This window comes from Amblyomma maculatum, chromosome 4 (assembly GCF_055883805.1).
Source record: "Amblyomma maculatum isolate TAMU_Amacu chromosome 4, ASM5588380v1, whole genome shotgun sequence".
NCBI classification, from domain to species: domain Eukaryota; kingdom Metazoa; phylum Arthropoda; class Arachnida; order Ixodida; family Ixodidae; genus Amblyomma; species Amblyomma maculatum.
The window spans coordinates 117,980,916-117,997,912 of record NC_139347.1 but is presented as its reverse complement, the minus strand read 5'-3'; the positions used below and the strand labels follow the sequence as shown (position 1 = coordinate 117,997,912).

Genomic DNA, 16,997 nt, shown 5'->3' with positions numbered 1-16,997 from the left:
CACTATTGGAATGGTCGGCGTTCACGTACATAACCTGTATGTCGCTGAGAGTAGGGATAAAACGTTCTCGCAGGCCATTCGTCTGAGAGTGGTAAGAGGTAGCGGTGCGGTGTATGATACGGTATTCCTCCAGGAGGTCCTCGAGAGCATCAGATAGGAAAACGCGTCGGCGGTCGCTGAGCAGTTCGCGAGAGGCACCATGGTGAAAACCCAGGTTCTTCAGAATAAAGTCAGCGACGTCGCGTATGGAAGCAGAAGGTAACGGCGATGTCTAAGTGTATCGGGTGAGATGATCTACTGTCCCGATCATCCAACGGTTGCCAGCAAAAGTGATAGGAAGAGGACCATAGGCCTTTGCAGACGCGATCAAATGGCCGGGAAGGAGAGGGTAATGGCTGCAACGAAGCAGGGGACTTGTGAGGAGTGTTTTGACGTTTTCTGTTATGTACATCTGTTTCTTTCACCGCATGTTTCGTCACTTTTTGTGTATCTGTTCTTCTTGTTTCTTGGTTTTCCGTTTTTGTTTCCTGTTTTTGCCTTATTTGCAGATCTGGATGCTGCCTTCTGGCCAGCGTGGACTTACTTACGACTCGGATCTAGTTGTTTCCTGACTTTTTTATTGTTATTTTATTTTTATTTCCTCATTTTAAATTTTTTTTTAAATTTTGAGCTTTTGCACCTTTTTATTTATTTTTAATTAGCTTTGAGCCCTGTAAACCTTTTGCTGGTTTGGGCTCTCTTTCCTTTTTTTCAGATGTTCGAGAGGACAAATTAAATGTAAAAAAATAAGCAAGAGTGCACAAACTGGCAGACAAAACGGTACATTCCAGGCCAGTAAAAGCAAGCACATATAGACTTCGAACACTCCACTATGGTCACACTGGTGATCAGCATGGAAGGTTGCGCTAATGTCGGTGTGGAGATGACGGGGGATGACTAACTAAAAGCAATTTCCTTTCATTCAGAAAGTAATTTCAGCGATAAAGCACACCATTACGAATGAAAAAAAATGGTAGGCTTGGCGGACGTGTGCTCTGGAGGAATGACCTGGAAAGAGACTTGAAAGAAAGTCCAGAAGGGTAGCTATCCACGGGTCTTGCCGCTGTTCCGTGGCCATGTCGTAACTGGCATATGAAGACAAATCGTAGGCGCAGATTTGATGAGACGATGAAGGGCGAGGTAGGGGCGAGGGCAAATGAGCATCCGAGTTGGTATAATTGAGTCAAAGGGGTCCTTGACAGACGCTAGCCAGCATAAATCGTGGTGATCAGTGACCACATAAAACGGTCGGCCGTATACGAAGGACGAAATTTTTTGATGGCCCGAATAATGGTCGTACCATAAACCAGGTGATAGAAAAAATGCTCGGAATATATTCATCCCCTATACAATAGCATTCATTGATTACGAAAAATCATTTTACTCGGTAGCAGCCAAGGCGACCATGCAGGCATTGCGAAGTCACAGTGTAGAGAAGCCGTACGAGAAAGTACTTCAAGATGCATGTAGTGGCTGCACAGCAGCCATAGTTCGGCATAAAGAAAGTAACAAAATTCCTATAAAAAAGGTGTTAGGCAAGGAGACACGATCTCCCCACTGCTATTCACAGCTTGCACAGCTTGCTTAGAGGAAGTATTAAAAAACTTGGAATGGGAGCAGTTAGGGATAAGGGTGATGGAGAATAGCTCAGTAATCTGTGATCTGCTGATGACATAGCCTTGCTAAGTAACTCTGAGAGTGAATTGCAAAGAATGAGATGACCTAAAAAGAAAAATTCGAAAGGTAGGCTTGAAAATGATTATGCAAGATTAATGTAATGTTCAACAGCCTCGGGAAGGAACAGCAGTTTACGTTAGGTAGCGAAGCACTGGAAGTAGTCAGCGAATATGTCTACTTAGGACCGGTAGTAACCACAGATCCGGACCATGAAAGGGAAAGAACAAGCAGAATAAGAGTGGGATGGAGCGCATTTGGCAAGCACTCGCAGATTATGACTAGCAGCTTACCAGTATAACTCAAGAGGAAAGTATACAACAGTTGCATCGTACCTGTACTCACCTATGGGGTTAAAACATGGAGGCTAACGAAGAGGGTTTTACTTAAGTTGAGGACAACGCAGAGGGCTATGGAACGAAAAATGGGAGGGGTAAAGTTACGAGATAGGAAGCGTGCAAATCAAGTTACTGACATTTTAGTGGAAATCAAGAGGAAATGGGCATGGGCAGGACAAGCAGTGGGAAGAGATAACCGACGGTCGCTTAGGGTAACAAGCTGAATTCTAAGGAAAGGAAAGTGTAGCAGAGAGCGGTAGAAAGTTAGGTGGGTGGATGAGGTTAAGAAGTTCGCAGGGGTCAAGTGGATGCAGCTAGCACAGGACCGGGCTAATCGGAGGAATATGTGAGAGGCCTTCGCCCTGCAGTAGGTATATTCAGGCCGATGGTGATGATGAAATAATGGCCAAGCATTCTCTTTCCATAACGGAATATTTGGACTCCGCTTTCGTCAAGGTCCGGCTGGCGTACGCCACTACATTCTCGCGGAAACCAGGTTTGCGTTGGGTGAGAGCGGCACCTAGCCCGCTAAAGTTGGCGTCAGTGGGAATCTCAGTTGGCGCAGTCCGAGTAAAAGTGGTGGAGGATGGGAGATGAAATCAAAAGGCGCGTTAAGTGTTGAAGACCTCGTCGCAAGCTGCCGTCCAGGCGGATTAGTAGGAGCTGCCGGTGAGTTGCTGTGTGGGAGGGGCTATGATAGAGGTGAAATTTAAGACGAAGCGGCGAAAGTAGGAGCACAAGCCGATGAAACTGCGGAGCTGCTTCGCTAATTTTGGGCACGAAAATTCGGCAACTGCACGAAGTTTGGTGGCGTTGGGAAGAATGCCGTCCTTAGAAACTACTTGACCTAGAATAGGTATTCGTCAAGCAGCAAACTGGCACTTTTGTAAATTCAAGCCAGTGGCCGCAAGACAAGTGAGGAAGTCCTCAAGTCGGAGCAGGTGAGATTGAAAATCGGTAGAAAAGACTACGATGTCATCAAGATAGCCAATACTTATTTGTCACTTGAATCCATGAAGAACAATGTCCATCAGGCGTTCGAAGGTGACCGGGTCGTTGCAAAGTTCAAGGGTGACGTTGAACTGATATGATACGTGCGGTGTGTGATGAAGATGGTTTTGGAGTGGTAAGCGTCACCCATTGGCACCTGCCAGTAGCCACGTCGCAAATCTAACAAGAAAAAACCGGCTTCCTGCAGGCAGTTTAGTGCGTCATCGATGCATGGCAGAGGATAGACGCCCTTGCGCGTGATTTTGTGGAGCAGTGATAGTCGACACAAAGTCGGAAAGAACCACAGTTTTCAGGTACCAACATAGCCGAAGACGCCCAGGGACTGTGCGATGGCCGGATGACTCCCTGGCAAAGCATGTCCACGTGACCATCAATTAAATGGTGCTCAGAAGCCGACAAACGATAGGGGCGCTGGCGCATAGGTGTGTTTGTACCGGTGTCGATGGTGTGCTCTACGACAGGCATGCGAGCCAAGGCAGCTTGAGGAAGGTCGAGTGAAGAAATAAAGCTCTGCAGGAGGGCGACAAGTTTATCACGTTATGCAAGGGGAAGATCAGCGTCAATGGCAAGTTGAAAAACGTCGGAGAGAGTCGAAGTGGTAGTGTCACGGATCTCCGGAGAACGCTCAGGCAGAAAGCATGAACTCTTGATGCCAGCCGTACCAAAACAGACGCACATTTAATACAGGCACACGCAGACGCTAACACGCAAACAAAATTGACAAACACTAACACAGCCTGCAAGTACTAATGATAGACACGATGCTTCAGACTAAAAAACAGCGTTTCACTTTCGAGCTTACAGTTCGAAGCGGGCGATGCGTTTCATGGATCCAGTCAATGGCGTCGGCGTCGAGGGGGCGTTCGGCTTGCAATTAGCTGATCTTGTTGGCCGCAACGGACGACCTCCCGTTGAAGCGTAGGCTGAAGCAACGTTGGCGTTCGTGGCGGCATTGAGATGAGCCTCCTGGGCGATGCAGGTGGATGGTGGTCGAGTTTTGGAGTTGCCCTCTTTGACGTTGCAGGTGGCTGAGTAGTCACCTTATCCCTAGAACCGGTTCGAGAGCAGCAGGGAGTCTACAGTGCAGTGCTGTAGAACATGAGGGCACTGGTACAGCAGCCGGCGTTGCTCACTTCCAGCCAAGGCGTTCCTCACCTGCCGGAGCCTCCGCTTCTCTGGCTTCCAACCCCTTGCCTCTCCATGTCGCGCCTTTTTATAACCTCCGCGTTGATACACGTCAGCCTTATCGTCGTCTTCATCGTCTTCTGTTCACCCATCAGCGCTTGCCATGTCACCGACTACTTCTTCATCTTCCTAATCCTTCGTTTGTCCACTTAATCCTTTTCGCTGTCGTCTTTGCTTTCGCAAAAAGCCTCGGTATCTGGCCGCTTACATGTGACAGGTAGCAACATCTCAATGCATAGACTAACGTCAAAGGAAGTGGTGGTGTGTATCAACAAGAGTGTTTATATGAGCGGGATGAAGTTCTTCAAGACGTACAATGCATTCGCCATGGAGGAGGACTGCTGGGCAAGAAAATAGGTTCGAGGCGTAAATGTAACTCTCGCAGACTTTAATTTTGAGAGCTGCGAACGGAAAAAGGAGGCAGGGGTGGGGGTAGGTGGCTTCATAAGGTGCGAAAATAGCAGTCAAAGGAGGCACACTCACAAGAGAGTTGTACGAGGACAGCAGAAAACGGAAGATTGTCGGTGCCATTGGCGACAAAAAGTTTTGCAGTACGGGGAGGTGCGTCACAGAAGGGGGTGTCACAGAGGGGGCAAAGGCGATTTCCGAGCAATCGCAGTCAATAATGTAAAAGGGGAAGGCGGGCTAGTTGGTGGTTGACTATGGAATGCATATTGCAATCGCGCGAAGCGACAGGAACGAAGAGAAGAAAGAACAGGTCAAAACGTTGAACTTCAACTGAGGATTACTACAAGAAAAAGCCACATTTATACAAGAGTCGTAATTATATGTGGTAAACAGCAGACATCATGTCATACAGGCATGGGGACACGCGTTTCACAAGTTAGCATCTAGATAGCTGAATTCTTTTTTGGATAGGGATACCGAAGTGGTGCGTATGAAACGGCCATTCTTTTTTTTATGCTGCATGCTACAAAAATTTCCCTGCTGAGCTGGGTCGATAACTTTTTTTCAGGACAATTGTGTCACGGAACCTGAGTGTGCAGGTATGGTATTGGCAAAACATTGTCGCCATTGCCGTATCTGCACACCCAGGTTCCGTGACACAATTGTGTAAAAATTATCGACCCAGCTTAGCAGAGAAATTTTTGTAGCATGCTGCATAAAAAAAAAGAATGGCCATTTTATACGCCCCAGTTCGGTATCCCTATCCAAAAATGAATTCAACTATCTAGATGCTAACTTGTGACAGGCGCGTAATCACGCCTGTGTGATATGATGATGTGTGCCGCTTGCCAAATATAATTACGAGACTTGTATAAATTTAGTTTTTTCTTATAGTAAACCTCAGTTGAAGCTCTGCGTTTTGTCCTGCGCTTTCTTCACTTCGCCACTGTCGCTTCGCACGGTTTCAATATGCATTCCGCAGTCAATAACGGCCTGACGAGTGGACAGGAAATCTTATCCGAGGATGATATCATGCGAGCATTTTGGCAGAACAATACGCTCGATGGCATATCTGCACAAGACGCTGAGGGGTGAATGTGCTTTGATGATGTGGTGCAGAGCGAAAATTCGGAATGCGGAGTGGTAACCTTGCGATATAGACAGCAGAGTGCTTCAATGATGACTAAGACGACTGTTCCCATGTCGACGAGAGCGTGAACCTTGGCGCCTTCTACAAACACTTTGGTAACATTAGCGGGACGCCGCGGAGGACTTGAGCAATTCTAAACAAGCAGAGTTATTGTCCCGAGAGCTGCGGGTGCTAGTTTCCCTCAACGGCACCGGTACGAAGTGGGAGCATCGGAGAAGGCGATCAGCAACGAGGAGAATGTGATCGCCGAATAGCATATTGTCAGGCATGCGAACAGAAGAGAACAAAGTGCAAAAAGAGGCTCTCCGGGATAGAAGTGGAAGAAGAGGAAGCTCACCATCTGTTGGTTAGCATATCAGGCTAAGGTGCAGAACCATTCTGTAAATAAACCTTAACAGTGTGGTGGAAGGTGCTGAAAGATAACCACGGATACCTCTCTACCTCGTTCGAGCCGACGACTCGCTGGGCTCCCCCCTTTGACACCCACAATGATTCAAGACGGCGATGCACGGCAGCCAGGTCCAGCGGCACCCGCATGGCAGCATTACCGTGAGCCGCTAACCTTTTCTGGCAAGGCTGGCGAAGACGTGGACGACTGGCTCACCAATTACCAGCGGGTGAGCAAGTACAATCGCTGGGATGCCACTGTAATGCTGGCAAATGTTTTTTTCTTGGACTCCACAGCCCTGACATGGTTTGAGAACCATGAAGCGTCCTTAACGAGCTGGGAGCGTTTTGAAGAGGAGATTCGAAATTGTTTCGGGGATACCACGGCAAAACGGAAATGCGCTGAGCAGACTTTATTCCAGCGAGCCCAAGGGCCTGGTGAAACATGCACAATGTACATAGAAGAGGTCCTAAAACTCTGCAAAGCGGTGGATCCGAGCATGTCCGACGAAGACAGAGTTGGCCACCTCTTAAAGGGCATCACGGTGGACGTATAAAATTTTTAATTACCAAAGAAAACTTGGATTCTCCCACGGCCGTGATCAAGCACTGTCGTACGTTCAAAACTTTAAAGCTGCGTCGCATAACCCCGAAATTCGGCCGTCTGCCTAACGTGACCACTGTTGCAAGCGTGGATTCTCACGAGCATTCACATGAGCCCCCGCATTTGGCCGACATGATTCGCCAAATTGTCCGTGATGAGCTCTCCCGCCATCAAGATGTGAACCGCAGTGCAATCCCCTGTGATAGCTGCTCCCTGCAGGCAGCTCCCATCCAGCGCACTTTTTGGCGTTCTACCACTCCTCCTCCCGTCCGTAACCACCCAAACCACTCATATGGCCCTGCTCCCCCAGCTCGTACCCACTACAGGGCGCCACCTCCTCCGCAACAACCCCAGCGGCTGGACTTTGTTGATCGCTTCGATCCTGTTACCGAGGACTATTATTTGGACCGTGCTCGTGAACCACCCGTCTGTTACCGCTGTGGTATGCTTGGCCACATATCCAGATTCTGCCGCCGCCGGAACCCGCCAACACGCTACCAGCGCCAATGGTGGAATCGCCGTTCTACCGTGAGTCCATAAGTCCGTGACCCGACCTATCCCCCTCCTTCGGGCTCCTACCGTTACGGACCACCACGCAACGACTCACCAGTTTCTGATCGCAGCCTGACGCCTCCTGCCCGCCGCTCCCGACAATCGCCTTCTCCCCGCCGTTCTTCTCCGCCACCGGGAAACTAGCGTGTGCGGCCGATGGAGGTGCGGTCGCCAAGTCATCGATATTGCCAATTCCTCTACCGGTCGTTATGCTGAAGCACCGCTTGGAAGTGTTAGTGGATGGTGTTTGTGTTATGGCCTTAGTGGATACGGATGCTGCAGTTTCCGTGATGAGCTTAGATTTTAAGAACCGTCTCGGCCGCAAAATTATGTTTGGTTGGGATAGAACTGTCATATTTCGAGGTGTAGGGGGAGAATCGTTGGTTCCACTTGGTATTTGTATGTAAATGTAGCGATCGCTGGACACGAGTTTAGAACTGAATTTACGGTGCTCCCTCGCTCTACGCACGACGTTATTCTAGAGTTGGCTTTTTACAGCAGTGTGGCGCAACTCTCGACTTCAACAGTGGCGAGATATCAATAAGCCCCAGCCTTCGATCGGCCTTTATAGAAAAATCGCCGCGGGCTGTCCAAGTGTTTTCTGTCTTCGAGGATACCGTCGTTCCGGCGATGTCCGCCATCTTCGTCCCAGTTGTGTCTTCGGGCGCGGTTCCCAATGCCTTCGACGCTCTGGTGGAACCCGCTTCCCTTTCTGGTGCTAAAAAGAGTGTGTTGGTACCCCGCAGCGTTGTTCGAGTGAGCGAGGGCCGTGCCATGTCAACCATACCAATGAACCGGCCGTATTGCCGCGTGGTTTGAAACTCGCCGACTTTGAAGAACGCCTTTCTATGCATATCGCCGCGTTCAGTGACGGCGTTGCTCGTTCAACTAGACGTCCAGATCATGCTGATTCCCAGTTTCAGTCCATGATAAATCAATCGCTACCCACCAACGATCGCCGAATATTGATGGAGGTTCTTATGAAACATGCGGACGTGTTCGACTTTGCTCGAGATCAGCCACCACCGATTCCACCTTCCCGCACCCATCACATGATCGACACTGGATCTGCACACCCGATTAGACAGACACCATACCGTGTTTCACCTTCAGAACGTAAGATAACTGACGAACAGGTCCGTGATATTATGCAAAGAGGAATCATTCAGGAATCATCTAGCCCGTGGGCCGCCCCTGTGATTCTCGTGAAAAAGAAAGATGGCACCTGGCGATTTTGTGTCGACTATCGCCGCCTCAATACTGTCACCAAGAAGGGTGTTTACCCGCTCCCGCGTGTTGATGATGCCATTGACTGCCTCCATTCAGCTTCCTACTTTTCATCTGTTGATTTACGGTCCGGATATTGGCAGATACCGATGCATCCGAAAGACAAGGAGAAGACGGCATTCGTGACTCCCGATGGGTTGTATGAATTTAACGTGATGCCTTTCGGCCTATGCAACGCTCCGGCTACCTTTGAAAGATTTATGGACACTCTTCTGCGTGGACTGAAGTGGCAAATTTGCATGTGTTACCTAGATGACGTAGTGATCATCGGGAGGACCTTCGCCGAGCATAACAGCCGTTTAGCTGTGGTCCTTAACTGCGTGGAGGAAGCGGGTCTTGTGCTGAACTCTAAGAAGTGCCGCTTCGGTGAACGACAGATCGTTGTGCTTGGGCATTTGGTTGACAAAGACGGTGTTAGGCCTGACCCACAGAAGATTGAAGCTGTCAGTTTCGTCAAAGAGCCCAAGTCTGTGAAAGAACTCTGGAGCTTCCTGGGACTTTGCTCTTACTTTCGACGCTTCATCCCTAAGTTTGCTGAAGTAGCCTACCCCCTCACATGCCTCTTGCAGAAGGATATTCCTTTGAAATGGACTCCTGAATGTGATTCTGCGTTTCGCCAGCTCAAGTTTCTTCTTACCTCGCGGCCCATACTGCGTCATTTCAGCCCGACAGCTCCCACTGAACTCCACACTGACGCAAGTGGCATCGGCGTGGGTGCTGTGCTCATACAACGGCATGACGGAAACCAATACGTTGTCGCTTACGCAAGTCGCACCCTTAGCAAGTATGAACGCAACTATACCGTGACAGAGCAAGAGTGCCTTGCCGTCGTTTTTGGCGTACAGCGGTTTCGCTCGTACCTTTATGGACGTTCCTTTACAGTCATCACCGACCATCATTCGCTTTGCTGGCTGGTGAATCTACGCGACCCCTGCGGTCGGCTGGCCCTCTGGGCATTACGCCTTCAGGAGTTCAACTTTACAGTGTCTTACAAAAGTGGCCGCCAACACGCTGACGCTGACTGCCTCTCGCGGCTGCCTCTCGCAACTACCCTCTGCGATGACAACTTTGACGACTATCTTGCCGCCGTTTCCGTACAATTTCCGGATCTTGCAACTTTCCAGCAAGAACAACGAAAAGATTAAGACTTGGTGTTACTTTTTGAAAAAGCTCATGATCCGGCATCTGCGAACCCTTACTGCATTCGCGATGGTTTGCTGTATCGAAAAAATTACTCGTCTGGCGGTGCACGCTTTCTGCTAGTCGTTCCGGCTAGCCTCTACTCCTCTGTTCTACACTCTATGCACGATGACGTTACAGCTGGGCACTTGGGGTTTGCCAGGACTCTTACGCGCATTAAGGAACGTTTCTACTGGCCAAATATGCGTCGAACGACTCAGCGTTACGTGAACTCCTGCGTGCAGTGCCAGCGGTTCAAGCTCCCCACCACTTCTCCACCGGGCCACTTACATCCGGTGACTCCACCGACCACACCATATGAGCAAGTGGGTGTTGACCTCATAGGCCCGTTTCCCCGCTCGTCCAAAGGCAATCGCTGGGTCATCGTGTGCGTTCATCATCTGACGCGTTACTGTGAAACTGCCGCCATCCCTTCCGCCACCGCCGCTGACGTCTCGTTCTTTCTTCTTCACGCTGTCGTCCTCCGTCATGGGCCTCCTCGTGTAATTATCAGTGACCGAGGCCGCCAGTTTACGGCAGATGTTGTGGAACAGCTTCTGCTCTATTGTACTTGCCAGTTGCGTCACTCTACGCCGTACCATCCCCAGACAAATGGCCTCGTCGAACGTACAAACCGGACACTGACGAACATGCTTGCGATGTATGTTGACTCGCGGCACAAGAACTGGGATGACGTGCTTCCTTTCATTACTTACGCCTATAACACCTCGAAGCATGAGACAACGTCCTATAGTCCATTTTTCCTCCTCTACGCCCATCCGCCTCGACGTTCTCTTGACACCATTTTGCCGTTCTCGCTCGACACCGAGCCGTCTGTTTCGAGCACCCTCTGCCGCGCTGAAGAGGCTCGTCGGGTCGCCCGATTACGCACTCTGGCCTCGCAGGACCGCTCTAAGCAGCGCTACGATCGTCGGCATCAGGATGTTGCCTATCTTCCCGGCGACTTAGTGTGGCTCTGGACACCTCTCCGCAAGCGTGGTTTGTCCCAGAAGCTGTTGTCGCACTACACAGGCCCATTTATTGTGCTCAAACGCATCAATGAGTTGAACTACGTCGTGTGTCGCCAATGTTCCCAAGGTCGCCCCTCTCGGAAAACACAGGTAGTTCATGTCGCAAGAATGAAGCGCTGCCACGCTCGCTCGGGACTCTGACTGACAGCCCATGGGCTTCGTCTGCGAAGGGGGAAATGTCAGGCATGCGAACAGAAGAGAACAAAGTGCAAAAAGAGGCTCTCCGGGATAGAAGTGGAAGAAGAGGAAGCTCACCATCTGTTGGTTAGCACATCAGGCTAAGGTGCAGAACCATTCTGTAAATAAACCTTAACAATATGTTTGGCAATCGTGTGATACGAAGTGAGGACCAGGCTGAGTAGTCTGCGAGCGTGTCTTGATATAGTTCGGGTAGGACCTCATGCCAGGCTGAGAAGCTGGAAGGCGTTGGCGATAAAGGCGTGCAACATGGCTCGGCCGACCATAGGTGTAGCGAATCGGACGGTTGTCCGCAGTACGAAACCTTAGAGGGGACTGCAATGAAGGCTCAGCCTGCGACGGTGAATGGAAGGCAGGAACGTGCATGAAGAAACCAGCTGTGGGGAGGGCCTCGCCGCACACATCGGATCGCCGCGTAGAAGCGCGCTGCTTGCGGAGCTCGTTGTAGCTCTGGCAAAACTTCACGATTTCACTTACGGTGACAGGATCTTTCTGATCCTGAAACAGGATCTGAAAGGCGTCCTCAGTACGACATTATCCGCTTCCGGCATGAATGGGCTGATGCGTTTGCAGAGGTCAACGATTTCCCCAATGTAACTTGCAAACGTCTCGTCGGTGCAAGGAGGACGATCATGTAAACGTTGTTGGGAACGAAGCTTACGCGCTGCTGGGCGGCCGAACACTTCCGCGAAATTCTTCTTAAAACATAGGCCTTTTGGTACCAGATTTACTGGACGGATACGCGTAACAAAATGTCGAAACACTTTTCACAGCCACCTTTATGCAAAGTTTCTAATCTATTTAGAGATTTCAATTCCCAAATAAAATTGAGAGTGGTTCGAGGCTACTTGTTTATATTTCCACAGACATGCCTTTACTTTGACAGTTGAATCCCTGATGTTCACTCGCTCCAACTGCGATTCTTTAACTGTCTGTCTGCGATCTATTGTTTGTGGTACAAGAATTATTGTTAATAATGTCCTATATTATGGTATTTTGCATAAAATATTATTTCGCTCAGTAATACTTGTTCGCAGCAAAAAAGAAGCATCTCTGTATGACACGTTCTGCTTATTCTGCCAAGGCATTTTAGATAATGCATTTAGCAAATAAATAAAGCAAAAGTTATCGCAATCAATCCTATTGATGATGAGTAAATAGGAAAGCACCAGTAATTTCTACTTTGCTGATGCAGTCACAAGGAGCACAATGCCTGTCTGTTTCGTTATATAAAAGTTTTTGTTATTAGCATGTCTTTTGTCATTCGTTTTTTTGAAACATCTGGCAATTTCGTTCGATCCGAATAATTAGTTATAACCCCGTCTTCATCTATGTCACTTCTTCCTTAGAGGAGCAAAGAATGGATTCCTTACTTTCTCTTTTGCCGCCCCTCGTCGCTGGCAAGTAGCTTTTCCCACCTATTATCTGACAGGTGGCAGAGGCTACAGGCACGCGGTGAAAGTTTTTCAGCTTTTCTTTATTATTATAGGACTCAGATATGCAGTTGCAATTATGAGGGCGCGTCTGCAAGAAAATGTGTACATACCTCAATGCCGCGAGGCAACAGTTTGACCTTTCGGCACAACGTCCCTCCACTAGAACCCGACAACTCCTCTTTGATCTGAAAGATGCCAGCGGTAGCAGACACGGCGAGCGGCATTTCAAACCATGCTCTCATCCAGAGGACGTCGTCCTAAAAGAGAAACAGGTGAACGTCAGCGCGCATCAACAAATAAAAAAAAATTGTATAGTCTAACACCTCCGAATGCACCCCTAAATATATCTCTATTAGTGCAAAGGAGCTTTAATAATAAGATATTCCTGCCGTACTTCTATATATATATATATATATATATATATATATATATATATATATATATATATATTATTTTATATTATATATATATAGACAACCGGCAGGCGGAAGACATCGGTTCGATGATAAGGAGGAGCGAACAGTTTCAACTACGGTATTCAGCTGACGCAGCAATCGGCCTCCCGCCCTTATTTTCGGTAGCTTACATCCAATTCGGATTAAGTGCATCGTGATGCACATCGTAGCGTGTCTGTCACCTCGTCTCGGCCTCCAAATGTCCTGCTGTCAGCTACCAGAGTAGCCAGCCACCGATATGTTACGGCTGTGGGTACAGCGGACTCATCTCCCGCTTTTGTCCACGTCGCCAAATTTCTCGAGCCCCTCTACAACGAGCACCATGGCTTCAAGAATGCCGCCTAGTGGGAAAAGGCACCCACTACCTTCTATCGGCTTTCTTCACAACACGGTGCACGCAATGTCCCCGAGTCCGATCGCAGCATCACTGCCCCGCCGCAGCGAAAAGGCGCTATTCCCCCGTCGCCGCTTTGTTTTTTCACCGCTGGGAAACTAGTGGTGCGACCGATGGGGGTAAAGTCGCTGAACAGTCAACTTCACGAATACCTCTGCCTATCATCATGCTAGAAATAAAATTTCAATGTGTGTGGACACTGCTAAAGCAGATGCTTTTGTTGACACTGGTGCCTGTGTGTCAGTTATGAGCCTTTAATTTAAGAACCGCTTTCGACAGAAAGTTATGTTTGTGTGGAACAAAAACAGTACGTTTTGTGGAGTTGGGGGTGAAACTATTTCTGGTTGGCTTGTGCTCGGCTGCAGTCGTGCTTGTTATTTGTGCTACCGTATATATTTAGTTATTTTGAGACGTGTCACTCATAGTGATCTTGGGTGTTGACTTCTTGCGCGAGTGTGGTGCTTCTGTACACTTCAGTGTTGGTGAATTTTATTTGAAGCCGAAATTTATCTGCAGAATAGTAGAGAACATGTCCCAGTGTCATGAAGGCGTTCTCTATGTGCAGGATGATCTGGTTTTGCTTGCGATGACGTCAACATTTGTGCCCGTAAAATTATCCGAACGTTTTGTGGGCAAACACTTAATAGACGTCGAGGCAGATCTCTCGAACGGAGCAAAAAAAAAATATTTTGGTGCCACGCGCTGGGGGGGGGGGGGGGGGTGGGGGGGGGGGTCGTGAACGCTTTGGATGGTCAGGCACACATCTGGATAGTGAACGTGTCAGACAAGCCTGTTTCGTTCTGGTTTAGGACTCGTGAAATTTGAGAACCATGCCGCACACACCATAGGAACTATTTCTCATTGCAGAGGAGCTGCGAAAAGGCAGTCCGAGTGGCGTTCTGAGATTGATCGCATGGTCAACAAATCACTCCCGTCCAGTGACGCCATATGCTGCAAGACATTTTGACGATTCATGCCTAAACGTTCAAGTGCTCGACTTGGCCTCCAAAGATCTGGTAGCATTTCACCGTCCCTCGACTACATCCTGAAATTAACGCAGGAATCGCAACCTCCATTCGCCAAAAACCTCGGGGCGCAAGATAATTCAAGAACAGGTGGACGAAATTCTGCATAAAATAATAGTCCAAGAATTTTCTAGTCTGTGCGCCGCATCTGTGATACTAGTGCAAACAAAATACAATTCCTTGCGAATCTGCACAGACAACCGTCGTTTGAATGCGGATAAAAAGAAAGACTTCTACCTGCTACTTCGTATTGACGGCGCGAACGATTGTCTGCATTCGGCGTCCTATTCCTCCTTCTTGTATTTGCGACCTGGCCACTGGCAAATTTCTTTGCATCCATACGACCATGAGAGGACTGCTTTGATAACACCAGATGGTTGGTACGATTTATTGTGATAACGTTCGTATTATGCAACGCCTCCACGACGTTCTAGCGAAATATAAACACTATCCCTTTGGGTTTAAAATGAAAAACATGCATGAATTACAGGGATGACGTCACCATTTTCGGCAAGACCTTCCAAAAGCACAATGACAGGTCCCATATTTTTCTTGAGTGCGTCCGCAAAGCGGGACTAATTTTGAACTCAACGAAGTGCCATTTTGAAGATAGACAAACCTTGGCTTCCTCGTCAACAAGGATTGTATCAGGCTGGATCCGCCATGATCGCTGCAGTACGAGACTTCGAAACTACACACATCTTGAAAGGGCTTAGGACCGCTTCAGACTCTTATTATTTTCGTCTCTTCATTGCTGGCTTTGCGCAAATTGCCCACCCCCTCACTCCTCTCCTGCACAAGGATTTGCAATTCATGTGGACACCTCGTGCGGATGCTAAGTCTTCTCTAACTTCAGCACCCCTCTGGTGCTACTTCGACCCAACAGCTGTGACGGAGATTCACACTGACAACAGTGGCGTCAGTCTTGTAGCAGTGCTTATTCAGCAATGCATAGTGGGGCTGAGTACGTCATTGCCTACGCCAGCCACACGTTAACAAAATGTGAGCGATACTACAAAGTCACCGAATTGGAGTGTCTCGCTGTGCACAAGTTACGGCCAAATTTCACTATCGTTACTGACCATTATTCTCTATGCTGGCTCATCGGGCTTTGCTATACATCTGGTCGCCTGGCGCTCTGGCCATTACGCCTACACGAATTCGGTGTAGCGTACAAAAGAGGGCGACATCACAGTGAAGCAGGCTGCTTATCTCGCCACGCACTGCCGACCTCAGTCCACGGTGAAGACGGTTTCGAAAGGTGTTTAGCCTCGTTCGCGCTCAGGTTTCCCAGTACGGCGACCTTTAGAGGAAACAAATTAACGCAGCAATCTCTCCCTGTGGCCTCTTTTTTATAAGAGGCAGAGCAGATTCAACATTTACAATCAAATGTGGTATTTTACAGTTGATGGTGCAGCCATGCTTTTGGACGCCGCGAAAAGTCTTCGCGCGCACGTTTTACATGCTGTGAACGATGACGTCACATCTTGACATCTAGGCTTCTCTTGTACCCTGTATCGAATTCGCCAACGTTTTTATTGATCATCAGCTTATCAGACGGCTTAGCAGTACGTTGCAGCATGTGAACAAAGGCAGCGGAATAAGCCGCGGACCACCACGCCGGCCGGTTCTATGCCGCCCATCAAGCCACCTACTTCACTTTTGAAAAAGTAATTGACCTGCTTGGACCTTTTCTAAGCACTTTAGGGGGCCGCCGCTTGGTTATTGTTCGCCTAGACTTTCTCACCATGCAAGCGCAGACTGCTCCTCTCGCTACTGCAACTCTGCAGATATTTTGTCTACACTCTGTTATTCTTCGCAATGTCGTACCCCGTGTTATAATGAGTGATTATGGACGGCAATGTACTGCTGAAGTCGTGGAAGAAATGCCCCGTCTTTGTGGATCAGACTAACGACATAGCACAGCGTATCACCCGTAAACCAACAGTCTCACAGAACCCATCAACCGCACCCTGACAACCATGCTGTTCATGTACGTCTCGTCTGACCATCGCAAATGGGTTGCAGTACTACTTTAAGTGACGTACGTTTTGACACGGCCCATTACGAGGTTACCGGGTACTCCCTCTTTTATGTGCCATATGCCAGAATCTACACACGTTTTCCTCTACACTATCTTCCCGTTCTACCCCAACGACAACATGAGACTTTGTGACTACAAAAAAGCTCGTGACGTCACAGCAACGTACCATTGACGGGGAAATTTTGTTTTGTACTTTGGACGAAAAACAAGGCTAGCGACGACGGAGGCAGAACGATGCTCGGATAAGGCGGAAAAAAAGACATCGTAACTGTTCAGCCAACTTTACTTGACATAGATTTTTACTGTCAAGTTTTACATTAACTGAAATGTTGCGACATCTTCAACCGCCTTATCATAGCATCGTTCTGGCTCCGTCATCGTTAGCCTAGTCTTTCGTCGCGCGTCATGTAAACGCATTCTGGCTATTTCTTCGGGCAGGTTTCTGAACATAAAGGCAAGCACATGGATAAGAATCACCATGGCTTGAGGGATTTCACTAAGGGCATAAATGAGTGAAGCTGTGCTGCATCGAAAGCCAGACTTTATTAATTCACCATTACTAACATACACGTGTCATGACAATGCAAACATTGAACAGCA

The 16,997-nt window shown here is 48.5% G+C and overlaps 1 protein-coding gene across 1 annotated transcript in view; it reads right to left on the bottom strand.

The window, feature by feature from the left end:
• LOC146192219 (uncharacterized) overlaps positions 1–12,730 on the bottom strand; it is a 46,467-nt gene extending 33,737 nt beyond the window's left edge. Inside the window, exon 1 of the mRNA XM_084600025.1 lies at positions 12,590–12,730. Within this exon, the coding sequence (XP_084456151.1) occupies positions 12,590–12,721 (132 nt within the window). The 5' untranslated portion in view covers positions 12,722–12,730. The remainder of the gene's footprint in view (positions 1–12,589) is intronic.
• Between the last annotated feature and the right edge of the window lie 4,267 nt (positions 12,731–16,997).